This window comes from Sipha flava, unplaced genomic scaffold, assembly GCF_003268045.1.
Source record: "Sipha flava isolate LNK unplaced genomic scaffold, YSA_version1 276_pilon_pilon, whole genome shotgun sequence".
Lineage (NCBI taxonomy): Eukaryota > Metazoa > Arthropoda > Insecta > Hemiptera > Aphididae > Sipha > Sipha flava.
This window is the reverse complement of record NW_020272941.1, coordinates 520,049-535,666: the sequence shown is the minus strand read 5'-3', so window position 1 is coordinate 535,666 and position 15,618 is coordinate 520,049. Positions and strand designations below refer to the sequence as shown.

Below are 15,618 nucleotides of genomic sequence, written 5' to 3'. Positions count from 1 at the left end.
ACTGAAATCTCCAGTATCTTCGGATTTTCCGAGCTTAAGAAGTCGATTGGATACCCTGAAAATGTCTACCGTGGATGATCCGGACGACATGCGTCTATCAAACGATTTAAAAAATGTAAGGAACGTGACTAGAACGAATAAATCGATAGCCGAAGATAGTAATCACGGCAGAGGCGGTGGTGGTAGTAGTGAGACGGTCAAAAATAGAATTGCAACGATAATGCATGGATCGGTAAAAAATATGATAGACTTTTTCCTTGCCAAAGAAAAACAGAAGAATGCAACAGAGAAGACATCAGTTTTTTCTTCCGCCAATATTATTATTTAAGCAATAGGACGTGTCATATGCATGTACCTATTCATCATTACTAATTGTATATAAATGTATAAATACATAAATGTTTTTCCTTTCACTGAGCAATATATTATCATATATTATACAATGTTATCTAGTTATGATCTTAAAACGAAATAGTGTGCTATAATAATCATGTACTTTACATGTATAGTTTCATTGTTTAGTATTTTACGTATCGGTTAAAACCTTATTGTTAGTTGCAGTCAGTGCCTTACAGATATTACTATCAATAGGTTTATGGGAGCAGGAGTGCAGTACATTTTCTAAAGCTCTTAATTCAAAACATTTAACATCAACATAAATAAAGTAAATTGTTAATAACAAATGAAAAAATTGAGAAACTAAGCGTATTAACTGGATAGTTGGTTACGTCTGAAGTGTTGGTGCTGAAACGGATCCCTTATATACTATATGCTGCTGAATTGTTTCCTTTGATGGTTTTCTTGTCAAGCAGTTTTTTGGAACTTGCGTGTTCCACTTATACTATGTTTTTTGTCGTTGATTTATAATTTATATGTATATTTGCACACTAGCTGAATTATCCGTCGTTGCCGGGTTTAAGTATATAAATGTATGTAACCTGCCAAGATTAAATTTTGTTAAATCTATTGAAATTTAAATTAATTAAGATTTTTGAAATAATATTTTATACGGAAAATCCACCGTCATCGGTTGAACGTCTCTTGTACTTCGGATAACCGTCATCACCAGTTTGAGTTTCTTTAATGAGATTCTTGGGGTAATGTTTACTACACGCGTTATCTTTCATACATGGTGAATTTCGATTAAAACAGCCACAAGGGCCATGAATCATATTACATTTAACGATTTCGTAAAGCTGAGCGGCACGTATGGGATCGGGTATTTCAGCACAAATAACATTGTCGATTTGATCCGGAGTAATGTGATGCTGAAGCCATAAAAGAATATAAATATGTGGTAGACCTCTCTTTTGCCATTCTGTTGAATACATATAGCATCTCACTTCTCCGAATATTTTACCTTTTGTCAATAAGTTCATGGTATTTTTGACTTTTAACCGAAACACTCTTGCAATTATATCATGTCGATCATATGATCTTTGACCGGGAAGTAAGAGCTCTTTTATCTCGTCCCAGCGAGGATTACATGTAAAAGTAATAAAAAGGTCAGGACGACCGTAATGTCTAACGTAGGTCATAGCATCTTGTATTCTTTCGTGCATGTACCTTGGCCCACCAGTAAAAGTTGACGGGAGTATAACCATTTGGCCTAACTGATTAGCTTCTATGTCTCGTCGTCCAATCGCATCTTTTAAATTAATATAACTATCTGCACGCAATTTGGCTTAGTTGTTTTTGATGTAATTTAGTCTTTCAGTTTCAATTTTGGCGTATTCATCTACCAAATATTGACTGAAAAGAGAACGATAATTAACTAAATAGTTGTCTTCCCCTTCTCTGACCATTATTCTATATGAGTAAAAACTTGACGCAGAGACAGTTTTTTTAAGCGGTAACTTGGTTTTTGGATCGCGTTGTGGTATATTGATTGCATACCCATCATCCCCCCAACAAAACATTAAAGGATACTGCAGTGCGTCGTATGCTCGATGTATCTCACTGATACGGTGAAGTGAGTTACTTCGGTTTTCGAGGATGATGTCTCTTCGATCAAACTGCTAATCTACTAACACTAAAGCAACTTCATTTGCCGTTGGTGCATTATACCTGCCTCTATGTTCTTCTGTTGGTTTTTTATCTGCATGTATTACAACTTTAAATGACTCTGAAGGAGGTATTTTATCGATGGCACTTTTCAGATCTTTTATATATGGGTTCACTTGATATAGCATATCCTGCAGTTGTTTGATTAAATTGGGTTTTAAGTTAGGATATTTAGAACACCGAATATTTACTTCTCGTTCGTCTTCACCGATAAAATAGATTTGAAGGTACTGTGCGCCCTGTCCGGGTTCAGGTAATATACTTCCAATTAAATGGTAGACCTGTCCTTTAACTTTAAAAGTCGGTAAGAAACCGTCTGCTGTTACCTGTTTACCACCAAATGACGTCATCTGAAAACAGGCGTTATATTTTCGAATATTGTTCATGAATTGCACATGATCTGGGTGCAGAGCATTAACCAAACTGTAGAGAGGTTCAGGTAGTTGTTTTAACCTCTCAAGTTGTACTTTTCCGGCGCTACAACACATACCAAGTGTCTCATCTTTCCACTTCAAAGCGTTGCACCACTGACACTTATAGGTCATAGAACCCAAAGCTACACAGGTGTCAGTTCTATATGCAATATCTGGATCATATACCATACCTGAATGCACTTTGCTTTTCCATAGACGCATAGTAGTATTTTCCTTATACCTAGATTCAGTTTGATTCTGTCTATATTTTTTTTGTGCATTTTTTATTTGTTTTTTTCTTGTGTAATTAGTAAATCTAGCCCTTCGTTTTCGACAGGACGAAATAGATTGATCTGTTTCACTTGATTGGGATAGTGAAATGTTTGCAGAAATGTTACTGTGTACTGAAGATGCAATAGGTGAATGTTCGCGTTCATCGACCAGTTTCTCTATACGACTCTGAGTATTGTTTTCTGTTGCAGTAAGAAGATAAGCATCAAAATGTCCATTGGGCAAATCTTGTCCAAATCGTAAAAGCTTTACTGGACAATCATTAGATCCGGACTCCGTGTATAAGATACCATTTCGATAAACTTTAAAATTAAATGGAAATATACATCCCACTGCTATAAACTTACAAAGCCCACCATAAGTTTCATTTTTTATCATATCAGCATAATATTCATTGGCCGTTGAGTAATTATCATCATTTATATTGTGGGACATAAATGAAAACTTGGTCCAGTCATTCACCACATGTCCAACAATTAGTGATCGCACCTCCATCGCATTGTCTTGTGTTCCGTGTATTAAAAAAGAAAGAGCTCGGAATAAACAGGCACCATCGCCAACAATGGGGACAACAGTATGTTGTTCAATTTCTCCATTAACTAAAAGACTTTCTTTAGCCATTTCTTAGGTAATTAAATTAAACAACGTTAAATTAATCCTCCTAACAACAAAAACCGAACACGGAAAAATATAAAAAACTAATCCGGCAGTAAGCTGTTTTATATTACACTTGTATACCGAAACCGTTTACTGGTCCTTTATCGAACGCTGGGCTATCGCTACGACAACGACAAGGACAAAGCGGCCAAGTACATATAATTTACAGCACGTGGGCATACATTTTATATAAGCAAACGTTTTCGTCACGCGCAGCTATAAATATAATACGTAGGATAATCACAATAAACGACAACGGTGCTACCGCGGCTCTATCCGCCGACAACGCGTTAACGCCGACTTAGGACCTTTAGGTTAGGTTAGTTAGGTTTAATAATACAAATTACATGTAAAAATTTTCTTTTACCGATTTCAACCCTTTAAATTCAAAATTTCGAAAAATCCTTTCTTAGCGCACGTCTACATCATAATAGCTATTTGTATGCCAATTTTCAGCCAGATCCGTCCAATGGTTTGAGCTGTGCGTTGATAGCAGTCAATCAGCTTACTGTTTTATATATATTTGCACATAACTTTCTTCTTGTTACTATTATTTAATTGTTTCATAATTTGGTCATGGTCACTTTTAAGTTTTACATAGTAATTATTATGAATATAAAGTAACTAACAAAAATGTATAAACATTAAACATTAAAATACTATGTTGCATCTAATAGCTTCCATTCTTATATAAAAATGTATTTCATGATATTTATAAAATAGTAAAATTACAGTGACAGCAGCTGCAATCCCATCAACCATTTTTTTTTTTTTACTTTATTTTTTAAGTTAAATTGCGTTTTTAAGTGTGAATAAATTCACGCACAGATATACATTGGTTAGGATGCACCCAGCATTCCAACATGACCCTGGATCCAAAATTGGCTACAACGTGTAACTGCATCCGTGAGTCAAATATTGGTTTCAATGTTCAGCCAACACTTGCACGTCAATGTTAGAATCAGAGCTTATTCTAAAGAGCATTTGGGCTTATTTTGCGTTTTTGAAAAACCAATGCGCACTTGATAATAAACTTTTGCGTTGTTGATTTTTAATTGAATGTTGTTTAGTGATATTTTATACATTACATTATGATTTATGAACAAAGTAAAAAGAACATTTATTATAAGAAAAATACTTTGAACACGAATGTAAATTGTTTTATATCTTTTAAATAGGTTACATTTCAAATTACTTCACCTAAAAGATACAAATTTTATCAATTTTAACTACAATTTAACAGTATATTTCGAGATCATAGTTCTATTTTGTTTAGCTTATTTCAACAAAATACGTAGTTGATAAAAATCCTTAGAATAATCCCTAGTTTGAACCAACATAACGCGTACATCGTGTAGCACCGCCTTTAAGGTAATAGGTTATTTATTTGTACATATAACTTATAAGAATTAACACATTAGGTTTTACATTTAAATCATAGTACCCAATTTTGTATATGGAGAAATATATGTTTTAGTGAATACGTACGAAAACACAAGGTACACAGTGTACAGGCCTGTATTTAAAAATTTGACATCCCCGGGCATATAATATATGCCCTCCTCCCCCAAAATAAATAATATAATATAACATTTATTATTTCGTCCATGATCGAGATTCTTTAATATTAAAATATAACATATAAATGAAAATCGTTTAATACCTTTTTTAATTAACAAATTATAATACAATAAAAATATAATTTTTTTTTTTAATTTACAAATATAACATAATAAAACATACTATCTTTTTTATTGTTTTATTTTTTTTTTTCATTAGGTGTTTACATAATTTTCAAAATTAATTTTGCTAAAATATTTTGCCACCCCTGAGACTTGACGCCCCCGGGCATGTACCTACCCGTGCCCCCCCCCTAAATACGGGCCTTTATGTGTAGTATATTAAGATACCGTTTATTTTTTATTCATAAATTAAAATATTTACATATAATTATTTAACTTAAAAACAACGAGTGTATTACCTTTAATATAATTATGACTGGTGTGTTACATTTTCGCTGAAATTTATTTCGGATTTCGTCCATAACATATACGTTATACTTTTTATCCAGGTATCCAGAAACGACGAAAAATAACCAAAAACTGTCAAAAGGGAGCATTCAAATATTTCGTTAGCTGATCAAGGGTGGAAGGGGACTATATTTCAAATCTGATGTCAACATCATATTTATCAAAACTCGAATTGACGCTCACAAAAAGCAAAATATCATCGATGGCATCACATTATTCTTACTATTATATTTATTTTGATAATTTAAGAAATTAATTTTATTAATAAGAATTAAATAACAACGATTTATAATCATATAAATTAAAAATAATTTAAAGGGGCTTATGAAAAACGTTGACGTAAGGTAGGAGCGGTGTAGTCACTATCTGACGTACGCTGGTAAAGGGAGAGGTCTAAAATTGCTAAACAATTTGCTGACGTAGAATTGAATGCTCCCAAACCACAGTAAAAAATGAATGCACATTTTGTTCAATTAGGGTTTATTCAAAGTTTTTACTCTCGTCCTTACCTGATAATACTTAACATGTGTAAGTTAAAGTGTGTCATGTCTGCTTTCTATTGGTCCGCATTCCGTACAATGGTTTTTTTACACGTGACGTGTAAGATGAGTAAAAAATCGTAGTATAATTTCCAATAAAATCAGGGATAAACAATGATAATGTCGATCCGTGATTTGTGCTTTTTAAATAAAATAATATCCGTCTTAATGGCGGTTAGAAAACGTTGCTATGTTCATATCAGTGTTATTTCTCGTTTATCAATTAAACATCGTTTCTAACATCTAGTTCACGTCCGAACTCTTGAAGTTTGATAAAAATTAAGGTGTGTACAGGCATAATATACCAATTTTAATAGTTCTAGTACTTTTCGGTTTTCTGGTGTCCTAGATATTCAAAATCCTGCAGACATTTACGTTTTATTTGTTTTTTTTTCTCGAGTAAGTTTGCATTAAAATAAACGAGGTGACTCCCTCTGAAAAAAGTCGATTTTTTCATTAGGCATGTTTACTTATTTTTGTTGAAACGGACAATTCAGTGTGAATCTTGGGCGTGAACGAGTACTTTTTATAATACGACACATTTACGTTTTCAGATCGATAGCTGCTAACAATGGTGGACACGGGTTGTTTCTTCAATATTGATGGAGGTTATTTGGAAGGGTTGTGCCGTGGTTTCAAGTGTGGAATACTTAGACATGCTGATTATTTGAACCTTGAGCAATGTGAAACCTTGGATGATCTTAAACTACATCTGCAATCCACTGACTACGGCCAGTTTTTGGCTAATGAGCCCAGCCCATTGGCAGTATCCGTTATTGATGACAAGTTACGCGAGAAGCTTGTCATTGAATTTCAACATATGCGCAATCATGCGGTGGAACCACTAAGTACATTCCTTGACTATATCACTTACAGTTATATGATTGACAATATTATATTGTTAATCACTGGAACCCTTCATCAGCGTCCAATATCTGAATTGATACCAAAATGCCATCCATTGGGCAGTTTTGAGCAAATGGAAGCTATACATGTAGCTGCTACTCCAGCTGAGTTGTACAATGCGGTGTTGGTTGACACACCATTGGCTCCATTTTTTGTAGATTGTATTAGTGAACAGGACCTTGATGAAATGAACATTGAAATTATTCGTAACACTTTGTACAAAGCATACTTGGAATCATTTTATGAATTTTGTAAAAAGCTTGGAGGAATCACGGCTGACACTATGTGCGAAATATTATCATTTGAAGCAGATAGACGTGCAATCAACATCACTATCAACTCTTTTGGCACAGAATTGACTAAAGACGATAGAGCTAAATTGTATCCAAGATGTGGTAAACTTTATCCAGATGGATTAGCAGCTCTTGCTAGGGCTGATGATTATGATCAGGTAACGTTAACACAGTATCATAAAAATGATAAATTATTGATTATATTCAATATTTCTAGGTGAAAGCTGTAGCTGAATACTTTGCAGAATACAGTGCTTTGTTTGACGGTGCGGGTACTAATCCAGGGGAAAAAACTCTTGAAGATCGATTTTTTGAACATGAAGTTAAGTTAAATGTTAACGCTTTCATGCGCCAATTTCATTATGGTGTGTTCTACTCGTATTTGAAACTTAAAGAGCAAGAATGTCGAAACGTTGTTTGGATTTCTGAATGTGTTTCGCAGAAGCACCGTGCTCGTATGGATAATTACATTCCAATCTTCAAGTAATTATTTTATCTATTTGAACATCCATAATATACATGATATTTTAAATTTAACATAAATGTCCCATTATTATACAATTTTATGGTATAACTTAGATTGTTCATTAGATCATATAGAGTATATTAATTCATTTGTGTTATTTATCATTCCAACGGTATGAATGTCTGGAGAATTGTTGATAGCTCGTCAATGTATTATTATGTTTTTTGTTTTTATTATATTGTCATAAAAAAATAATATATATAAATTATTATTGAATTGTTGGTTAAGATACCATCTTTAGAATTTACAGTTACTTTTGTTTTAAATATCATCCATATATTATTTTGGACACTCATGATTTTAAATTATAAAAAATAAATTTAATTATTAAATGACCTATGGTTTAGTTATTTTTTTGTGTATTTGTCTTGTTTATTGGTTATTAAATAGTTAAATACAATCAAACATTTTTTATCGAAAACAAAATACAATGAAGAATGTAAAATCATTTATTATATAACATTATTTCAATAGTTTACAGCTAAGACAACATTTAATTCATACAATATAAATATTTACTACACATTAATTTCGTGACATCAAATTGTTAAAATTTAAACATAAGAAAAATAAATATAATTGATAATTTTGCTATGATTACAAAAATGTTAAGATTTTAACACATATTAGTTAATTTATGCCATGTAAAAGTAAATCATATACTCAGTATAAAATCATACTAACTACACAAAATGTTAAAATTAAAATTAAATTTTATAAAATATAAATCGCGTAAAATACTAAAAATTGAGCAGTGCATTTAAAATAAGTTATCAAAAATATAATATGTTAACTGAACATAATGATCAGAAAATTAATAACTTTTAGTATATTTTTGTATAATTTAAGTGCCAAATAAATAAATTAATTTTTTTAACGATATCCTGAAAAAAATAAAAAATAATAGAAATATGAGTGGTAATAATATTCAACATAAGTAATTTAATTATTGGTCACATTACTGAATCAAATACTCATATAGTTAAATAATAAAAAAAAATACATATCGGTGCACTAAATAAATATTAAATAAAATAAAAACAAATTAACCCAATTTTTAAATTAAATCAACATTTATGCAAAAATTAAATAGTGGAGTAAATGTTAATAAAATTATTACAATTTAAGTTTTTTAAAAAAAAATAAAACAATACAATATTCGTGTAAAAATTGAAAACATTCAATTTAATATGATAAAGATAAATTTCCCAATATTTGAAATCAATATTATTAGCTAAGCTATTGCCTACAGTCAAATATTGTCCAGCAGCTATAAAAGTTTACCACTCAATAATATTGTTTATTTAAATAAAAACCACTTTAGTTTGGTCAGTCATTCATTAATATTTAGGAATTGTAAACACCAATCCATGTCTTCGCTGTCATCAACTAGTAACTTCAACCTAATTTAAAATATAAACATTTATAAACGCAGAATAAAATATTTTTATATACACTTTGTTATTAAAAATCACATGGTTTGTCATAAACTAGGAAACTCACTGGGATTTATAACTATCACACTGTTGTTGATCTATAGTATTCTTCAATTGTTTGAGGGCAGTCATACACTGAGCTGATAATGATTTAAAACACTGTCTACGCGCAGCATTATGAGCAGGATTATCCCATACTGGAGTATTGCGAACATGTTTCCATGCCATGAATACATAGTCCATGACAATGGGCCACTGATTGCTCTCTACCAAACGTCTACCTTGATCAACAACACATTTCTAAAAAAAAAAAAAAATTAAGAATTCATAAAATCTTATCAAAACTAAACAAAAATAAATTTTGATAAATTTACTTTGAATGCTAAGACATGAGTTGAAACTCTATTGTAGGCAGTTGAATCGGTTTTTGAAATCAAACGGCTACTAGGTAAAGCCTTGTAAATATTACGGCGCAAATAATAAATACGCTCTTCGAGGGGTTTCAAATCAGCCAAAGGGAAATTAGATCTTATTTCCTAAAAAATATAACATACATAAATAAAACTACTTTTTAATCATGTCAATAATATTATATACCTTTTCAATGCCTGGATGATCAATAACAATTTGTCCAATTATATTAATAAGTTGATCAGAAGATAGTGCTTTCATTGCTGATAGTAAACAATAATCTTCAGGAAGCTCAACTGCCACATCAGTGCGTATTTTCTTATAATTTTGTGAACCCTAAAAAAATATTTTGTTTTCCATTCAAATTCCTAATAAATTGTAAATAAATTATTTACTTACAGTTTTATATTTATCTGGAGATGATAATTCTAAAGGATCATTCAATAATAACCGCTTGCGAGGAGTGCTTCTAAGAACGATAGAACTTTTGTTGAAACTAGAACCACCTGATTTAGTTGGTGTTTCTTGATTATTCTAAAAAAATAGGCATATGTTAAAAGTAAATTTAATTTTAGATACTTAAGTATACATGGTTTTATAAACAATATCAATGTGATTTCATATAATTCAATTTATGACTGAAATAACATATTTTTACATATTTTTTTATGATTAACAAATAATGAAAATAATTAGTCTATAAATAATGCCTTTAAAGAAATCTGAGGATAAATTCAGAAGATTGTAGAAAATAACTAACATCTGTAGTAATAATATTACAATACAATATCATTAATCTCTAATGATAGTTTTTATGAATTCTAATATTTGAATAACGATGTATCATTTTACAGATAAGATATTTTGTTTACTCATTTATAAGCATTTTAAGAAATTATGCTCATTAACTTCAAAATGTAATTCCAAGATTATAATAAAATATTAATCCTAAAAGAGGAAAAATATTAACTTACAAAAAGAATCTTAATAATTAATACCAAATATATATATATATATATACATTTTGTATCTTATTGACAAAATAACCCTGAAATAATACCCTGATAATAATATTAGATATTTTAAATAATGATGAAGGTTTTAACTAATAACCTATTTTAGAGATAAGTAGGTAAAATAAAAGATAAAATACAAGACTAATATTTGAGTTCTGAAATTAACAAGCATTATATACTTAAAATTTAACAAATACAATATTTTTTCTCTAGGAATTAGATAAAAGTTGTATACCTGTTTTATAGCATCAATGTCAGGACTAAATGTAACTGGTATTTTACGTCGTCCACGTTGTTGTATGATTAATTCATCAGGACTTGGTGATGGAGTCATCATGGATGTTGGAAAGTTACTTATGGTTGTATTCATTATATTAACATGATGGTCATTTCGGCCCAATCCTAATAATGTGAAATAATATAACATTTAATTTGAATTTAGCCCATACAGATGTCTAAATGATTTTTCTTTAGCATCACCATTAGGTTCCGTCATAGATAACCGCCCAAGTCTAGTAGGTATTTCAGCTAAAACACTTCTTGTCATCATACGAGTCGGCTCTGGATTAAAAGGAGGTGTTTCCATTTTGATTTCTCCAATCTGATTAGTTTAAAATAATAGTCTACAAAAATACAAAATTTTAAATGAAAAAAATCTGATTTAACCTAATAGTTATAAGGAAGGCTCGAGATTTATAGCACTTAAAATCATTAAAATAAGCACTTAAAAACATCATTATAAGGAATAAAATAAGCATTTAAAAAATTTAAAATTATGCAAAAATATTCAAAAAAAATTAAAAAAAAAAAAAAAAAAAAACTATAAAATTCTAATTAAAAAATCGAACAAAATAAAAATAAATCTTCACTTTCAAGACTTTAAGGATTTTTATGGATTTTCTAAGGGATTTTTCTGAAAAATAAAATGTAAATTGTTCTTTCTGTTTTTGTTCATTCTGACGTTTGACACTCAGTTCTATTTTCTGCGTTGGAATAACTTTGTTAACCCTATAGCGATGCCTCGGACGGCGATGAATTACATGAAAACATAGATAAAATAAGAATTTATTTTTTATTTTTAATTCTATCAAAAACGACTATGCAGGAGAAAACTATAAAAATGTAAAAAAAATTGAAAATAAGCATTTTTTGGAAAAATTGCTGAAAAAAGCAAAAAAGGCACTATCAAATTTCATAATTGTACATGTTATAACTTGCTATACACTTCTATAGCACTCTGCTACATTTTAAGTCAATCCATAAAAATAAGCAAATGCTTTAAATCCCAAGCCCTGGTTATAAGTATAATTTAAAATATGTTTAAAAATAAAAATTATGACTAAGAATTTATTAAATAAATAGTTAAGGCAACATAAGTCAAGTAATACAATTTATAATTATTTGTAGAAACTTGAGATATTATTTTTAATAACTTATACTTATTGTATATATATATATAATTATATATTAAATTTTAAAAAAAATTTTATTTGTTAATTTTTCAATTATTATTTAAATTTGCATATTTTGATAAGCATGATTTTTAAAGTAATACCACCAATAAACTTTTTAAAAATAGTCTATAAATTATTATTTTGTTTTGTTTTTACTCAATACATGTAGAATTATCACTTATTGTCATTATTTCAAAACAGACATAATTTTTAAGTATATAGGTAGGTAGAATAAAAAATATATTCCTTACTAATTGAATTTATAAGTGAAAATATACATGTATCACAATTGATTTAGGATGTACAATATAAAATAGAAGTTTATAATATGTTATATTATATTACCTACAGGGTTTTTGATGGTTTGGAAAAAAAATATTCATTTTTAAAACATAAAAACTTTAAATTATTATAATAGTTACTTCAATATTTGTTATTTTTCTTTAAGTAAAAATCCAAACCAAGTACATTTTAAAATTGTTTTTCCAATTAATATTTGCAATCTGTTTGTGTATGTCTTATAAACACATAATAGTTATCTTTTGCTTCACTTTTTATAACACACATATTTTTTAAACATCAAAGTTTTTAAATATCAAAATTAATAATACTTTCACTGGATATTTGGATATTTGTAATGATTTAAGATTATAAACGATTGAGTACGTGATTGGTATGAATAAATTGTGATGTTAACCAATATTTAAATCCAAAATAATTTTAAGTCAATATAGTAGTATTTAGAAAAAAGTAGTATTGAGATAAATTTATTATTTATACATGATACGTAAACATTACTAATTATATATAGAGAGAAAAAAAAGATGTTAATGAAGGTAAGTTAACCTTTTAGCATAATCATGCATTATATAGGTATTAAATACCTAATTAATAAGATTTAGAAAGAAATATTTATTTAAAAATAGTTATAGTTGTAATAATAAAAACAATGTTTAGTAGGTAATTAAGCAGATTAATTATACAGCCCTAACCGTTAATTTGCTTCAAATAGTTTAGTATTGTCATGCTTTTGTTCTAATTCCACCATTGAATATAATGCTTATAAATACAAGAGTAATAATAATAATAATAATAATAATAATACTGGAGTCATAAACTGTATGGATAACCCAAGATTAACAGAAATTAAAGATAATACGCAAATACCATATGGTAGAATTTATTCAAAACTACATGTTGAATATTTAAAATGGCATGATCATCCGGGCAAAGGCAGATTTTTGAACAGGTAATAATAAAATGAGTTTCCTCTGCAACGACGAAAATATACCAAGTCGGTGCTCGTTTTGTAAATCCGCAACGGGGGACGATTGTTCGTAACAAAAGTTTTGAAACGATGCCCGTGCGAAACGAAATCGCAACGGAATGACACGACACAAATATCGATGGAGCGTAAGATAATGGGTGCGCGTGTGACGATGACGAGTCGTGGAAATCGCGTTACGTGCACGCGCGTACCGCAATCAGCAGTTTTCTTTTTTGCCGACAAAAATAACGTGTTTTATTTTTTACCGTGTCGCAAGCTTTTGCGCTCGGAAATCTAAGATTTCAGAGATCTACGGCCCGGACAAAGGGAAGAGAAAAAAAAAAACCGAAATACCCGTGTAGGTAAGTACGGCAAAAAATTGTCGTGTTCCAAGAACATGACCGGGGAAGGGGTGGAGGAACGAGTTCGTGAACCGGCCCCGGAGACGCCTTCGAAGGGCCAAAAACGTCCGAGAAGTACAATCGCAACACACTAACCTTTTACCTTTCGACGGCACGCGAAGCGCTTCGGCGTGCGAGTAACGGCACAAACGTACACCTCGTTTCGTGGCTGCGACGATAACACAAACAGGCCGGAAAACTTCGTGCGCGATACTCGCGTGACCGTTAATTATGGTCCGGTGTGAAACCTCTGACGCGCGGAGTGGGCACGGGCAAAGAGGGCGGTCCGACGGGCACGAAGACAAGACCACGGTCGAAACGTTGACGGCAGACTGACCGTTGACGACGACGTGGAGACGCAAAAGGCACCGCGACCGGTTCCGGTGAACCTTTGTCTGACGTGCAGGGATTTGGGCGGGAAAATTTTAGATAGTTCCCATCTGACGGCCAGCACACGACACCACCGCGTGCTATTGGTCCGACGACGCCCAGTGGTTCCCAAACGGACGGGCCCGCCGAAATTCAAACACGTGTCACCGCCGTCGCAACCGTTGTACCGCTGAAGTTGGATGGGAGGAGAGGAACCTGATGCGAGTACTGTTCGTCACGACGGAATTCGAGTGGTTTTTTTTTCGTTAAACCCAGAGCTTGACTTGCGGGGGATGCAGTGGGACGGAGTGCCTCAACTAATTTTCAGATATTTTAGCGTCCCCCTACCATTATTACGTTATAATTATAATGCCAAGTATTGGGGACGCTATTTTCTTTAAAGTATACAGAGTCCCCCTTATTTAATTTTGCCAAGTCAAGCACCCATCTCTATTGCATTGCTATCGATCCATTATTATCACGCGCTGGGTCTGATTTAATATAATCAGTGCCAAGTGTACAATTTTATTAGGGCCCCCCAAGTCAAAAAAATGTTCTAGAAAAAATAATAATAATTTTGACAACAAAAAATATAAATATAAGTGTTAAATACCTATTACAAAACTCATAAAATATTTGCACATTATTTCACGTACTGTAAATACAATTTAGTTACTTGGTCTATTAAATTAAGGATAATGAAAATATAATGCTAATTAAATAACACAACAAAATTATAATATATTTAAATATTAAAAATACTTCTTAGGATTTTATTTTGTGAATTTAAATGAATATAATTAATTTTCAATCTTCCATAAAATTATAAAAATTTAAATAATTTATTAATTAACAATTTATTTTATATGATTAAAATTGAATATAATGTGATCAATTTCTATAATTTTTATTTTTATAACATTTTATCATAAAAAAGTTTAAGAATTACAAAAATTTCTTTCTTGGTTTTTTTCTCTGCATAAGTTTCAATAACTGAATCAAAATCTAATAATGATGTAATATTACTTTCAATAGTTAATAGAAACAAACCATCCAGACGTTCTTGTATCAAACAAGACTTGAGACGTGTTTTAGTTAATTATTATTTATGTTGTAAATAATAATTATTCGTATTAATGAATTTATTTTTACTAAAAAGTTCGAATTATCAACGAAATTATAAATAACAATTTTATTAAATTCTGCGACCGGTATTATATTTTCATGGCCCAGTAGTGGGTCACGACCCATTATTTAGGAAACGCTGTACTAGTTCATAGTCCAAATCGTTTGTTTACGTTTGTCTGAGTTAACAATCTCTGGGCGTGTTGTATTTTTATATAAGAAATCAAATTTTTGTTCCAACAGTATATAAGCATAATTACGTTAGACTAATTCAGAAATTAATTTATCACGAAGAACATATAATGTGTTTACAATATGATCTTAATTTTTAAACAAATTTACTTCTGGGTTATTTGCATAGGCGTATCTAGGGGGGGGCTTGAGGGGCTAAGCTCCCCCAGAATTATTTGTATTATTTTT

At 30.6% G+C, this 15,618-nt stretch overlaps 2 protein-coding genes across 3 annotated transcripts; one reads left to right on the top strand and one right to left on the bottom strand.

The window, feature by feature from the left end:
• The first annotated feature begins 6,263 nt into the window (after positions 1–6,263).
• Positions 6,264–7,914, top strand: LOC112685434 (V-type proton ATPase subunit d). The gene is made up of 3 exons (XM_025557312.1): positions 6,264–6,393; positions 6,549–7,351; positions 7,411–7,914. The coding sequence occupies exons 2-3, from the start codon at positions 6,566–6,568 to the stop codon at positions 7,678–7,680; spliced, it is 1,056 nt and encodes a 351-aa protein (XP_025413097.1). The 5' UTR covers positions 6,264–6,393; positions 6,549–6,565; the 3' UTR covers positions 7,681–7,914.
• A 963-nt stretch (positions 7,915–8,877) lies between these two features.
• On the bottom strand, positions 8,878–14,122 carry LOC112685433. Of its 2 annotated transcripts, none has more exons than XM_025557310.1 (8): positions 13,801–14,120; positions 11,063–11,205; positions 10,818–10,984; positions 9,966–10,100; positions 9,753–9,902; positions 9,530–9,691; positions 9,223–9,455; positions 8,878–9,122 (listed from the first exon to the last, which is right to left on the bottom strand). In XM_025557310.1, the coding sequence occupies exons 2-8, from the start codon at positions 11,166–11,168 to the stop codon at positions 9,053–9,055; spliced, it is 1,023 nt and encodes a 340-aa protein (XP_025413095.1). In that variant the 5' UTR covers positions 11,169–11,205; positions 13,801–14,120; the 3' UTR covers positions 8,878–9,052. The 2 variants fall into 2 exon arrangements, with proteins under 2 accessions (XP_025413095.1, XP_025413096.1); XM_025557311.1 differs by having other exon boundaries at positions 9,053–9,122; positions 13,808–14,122.
• Between the last annotated feature and the right edge of the window lie 1,496 nt (positions 14,123–15,618).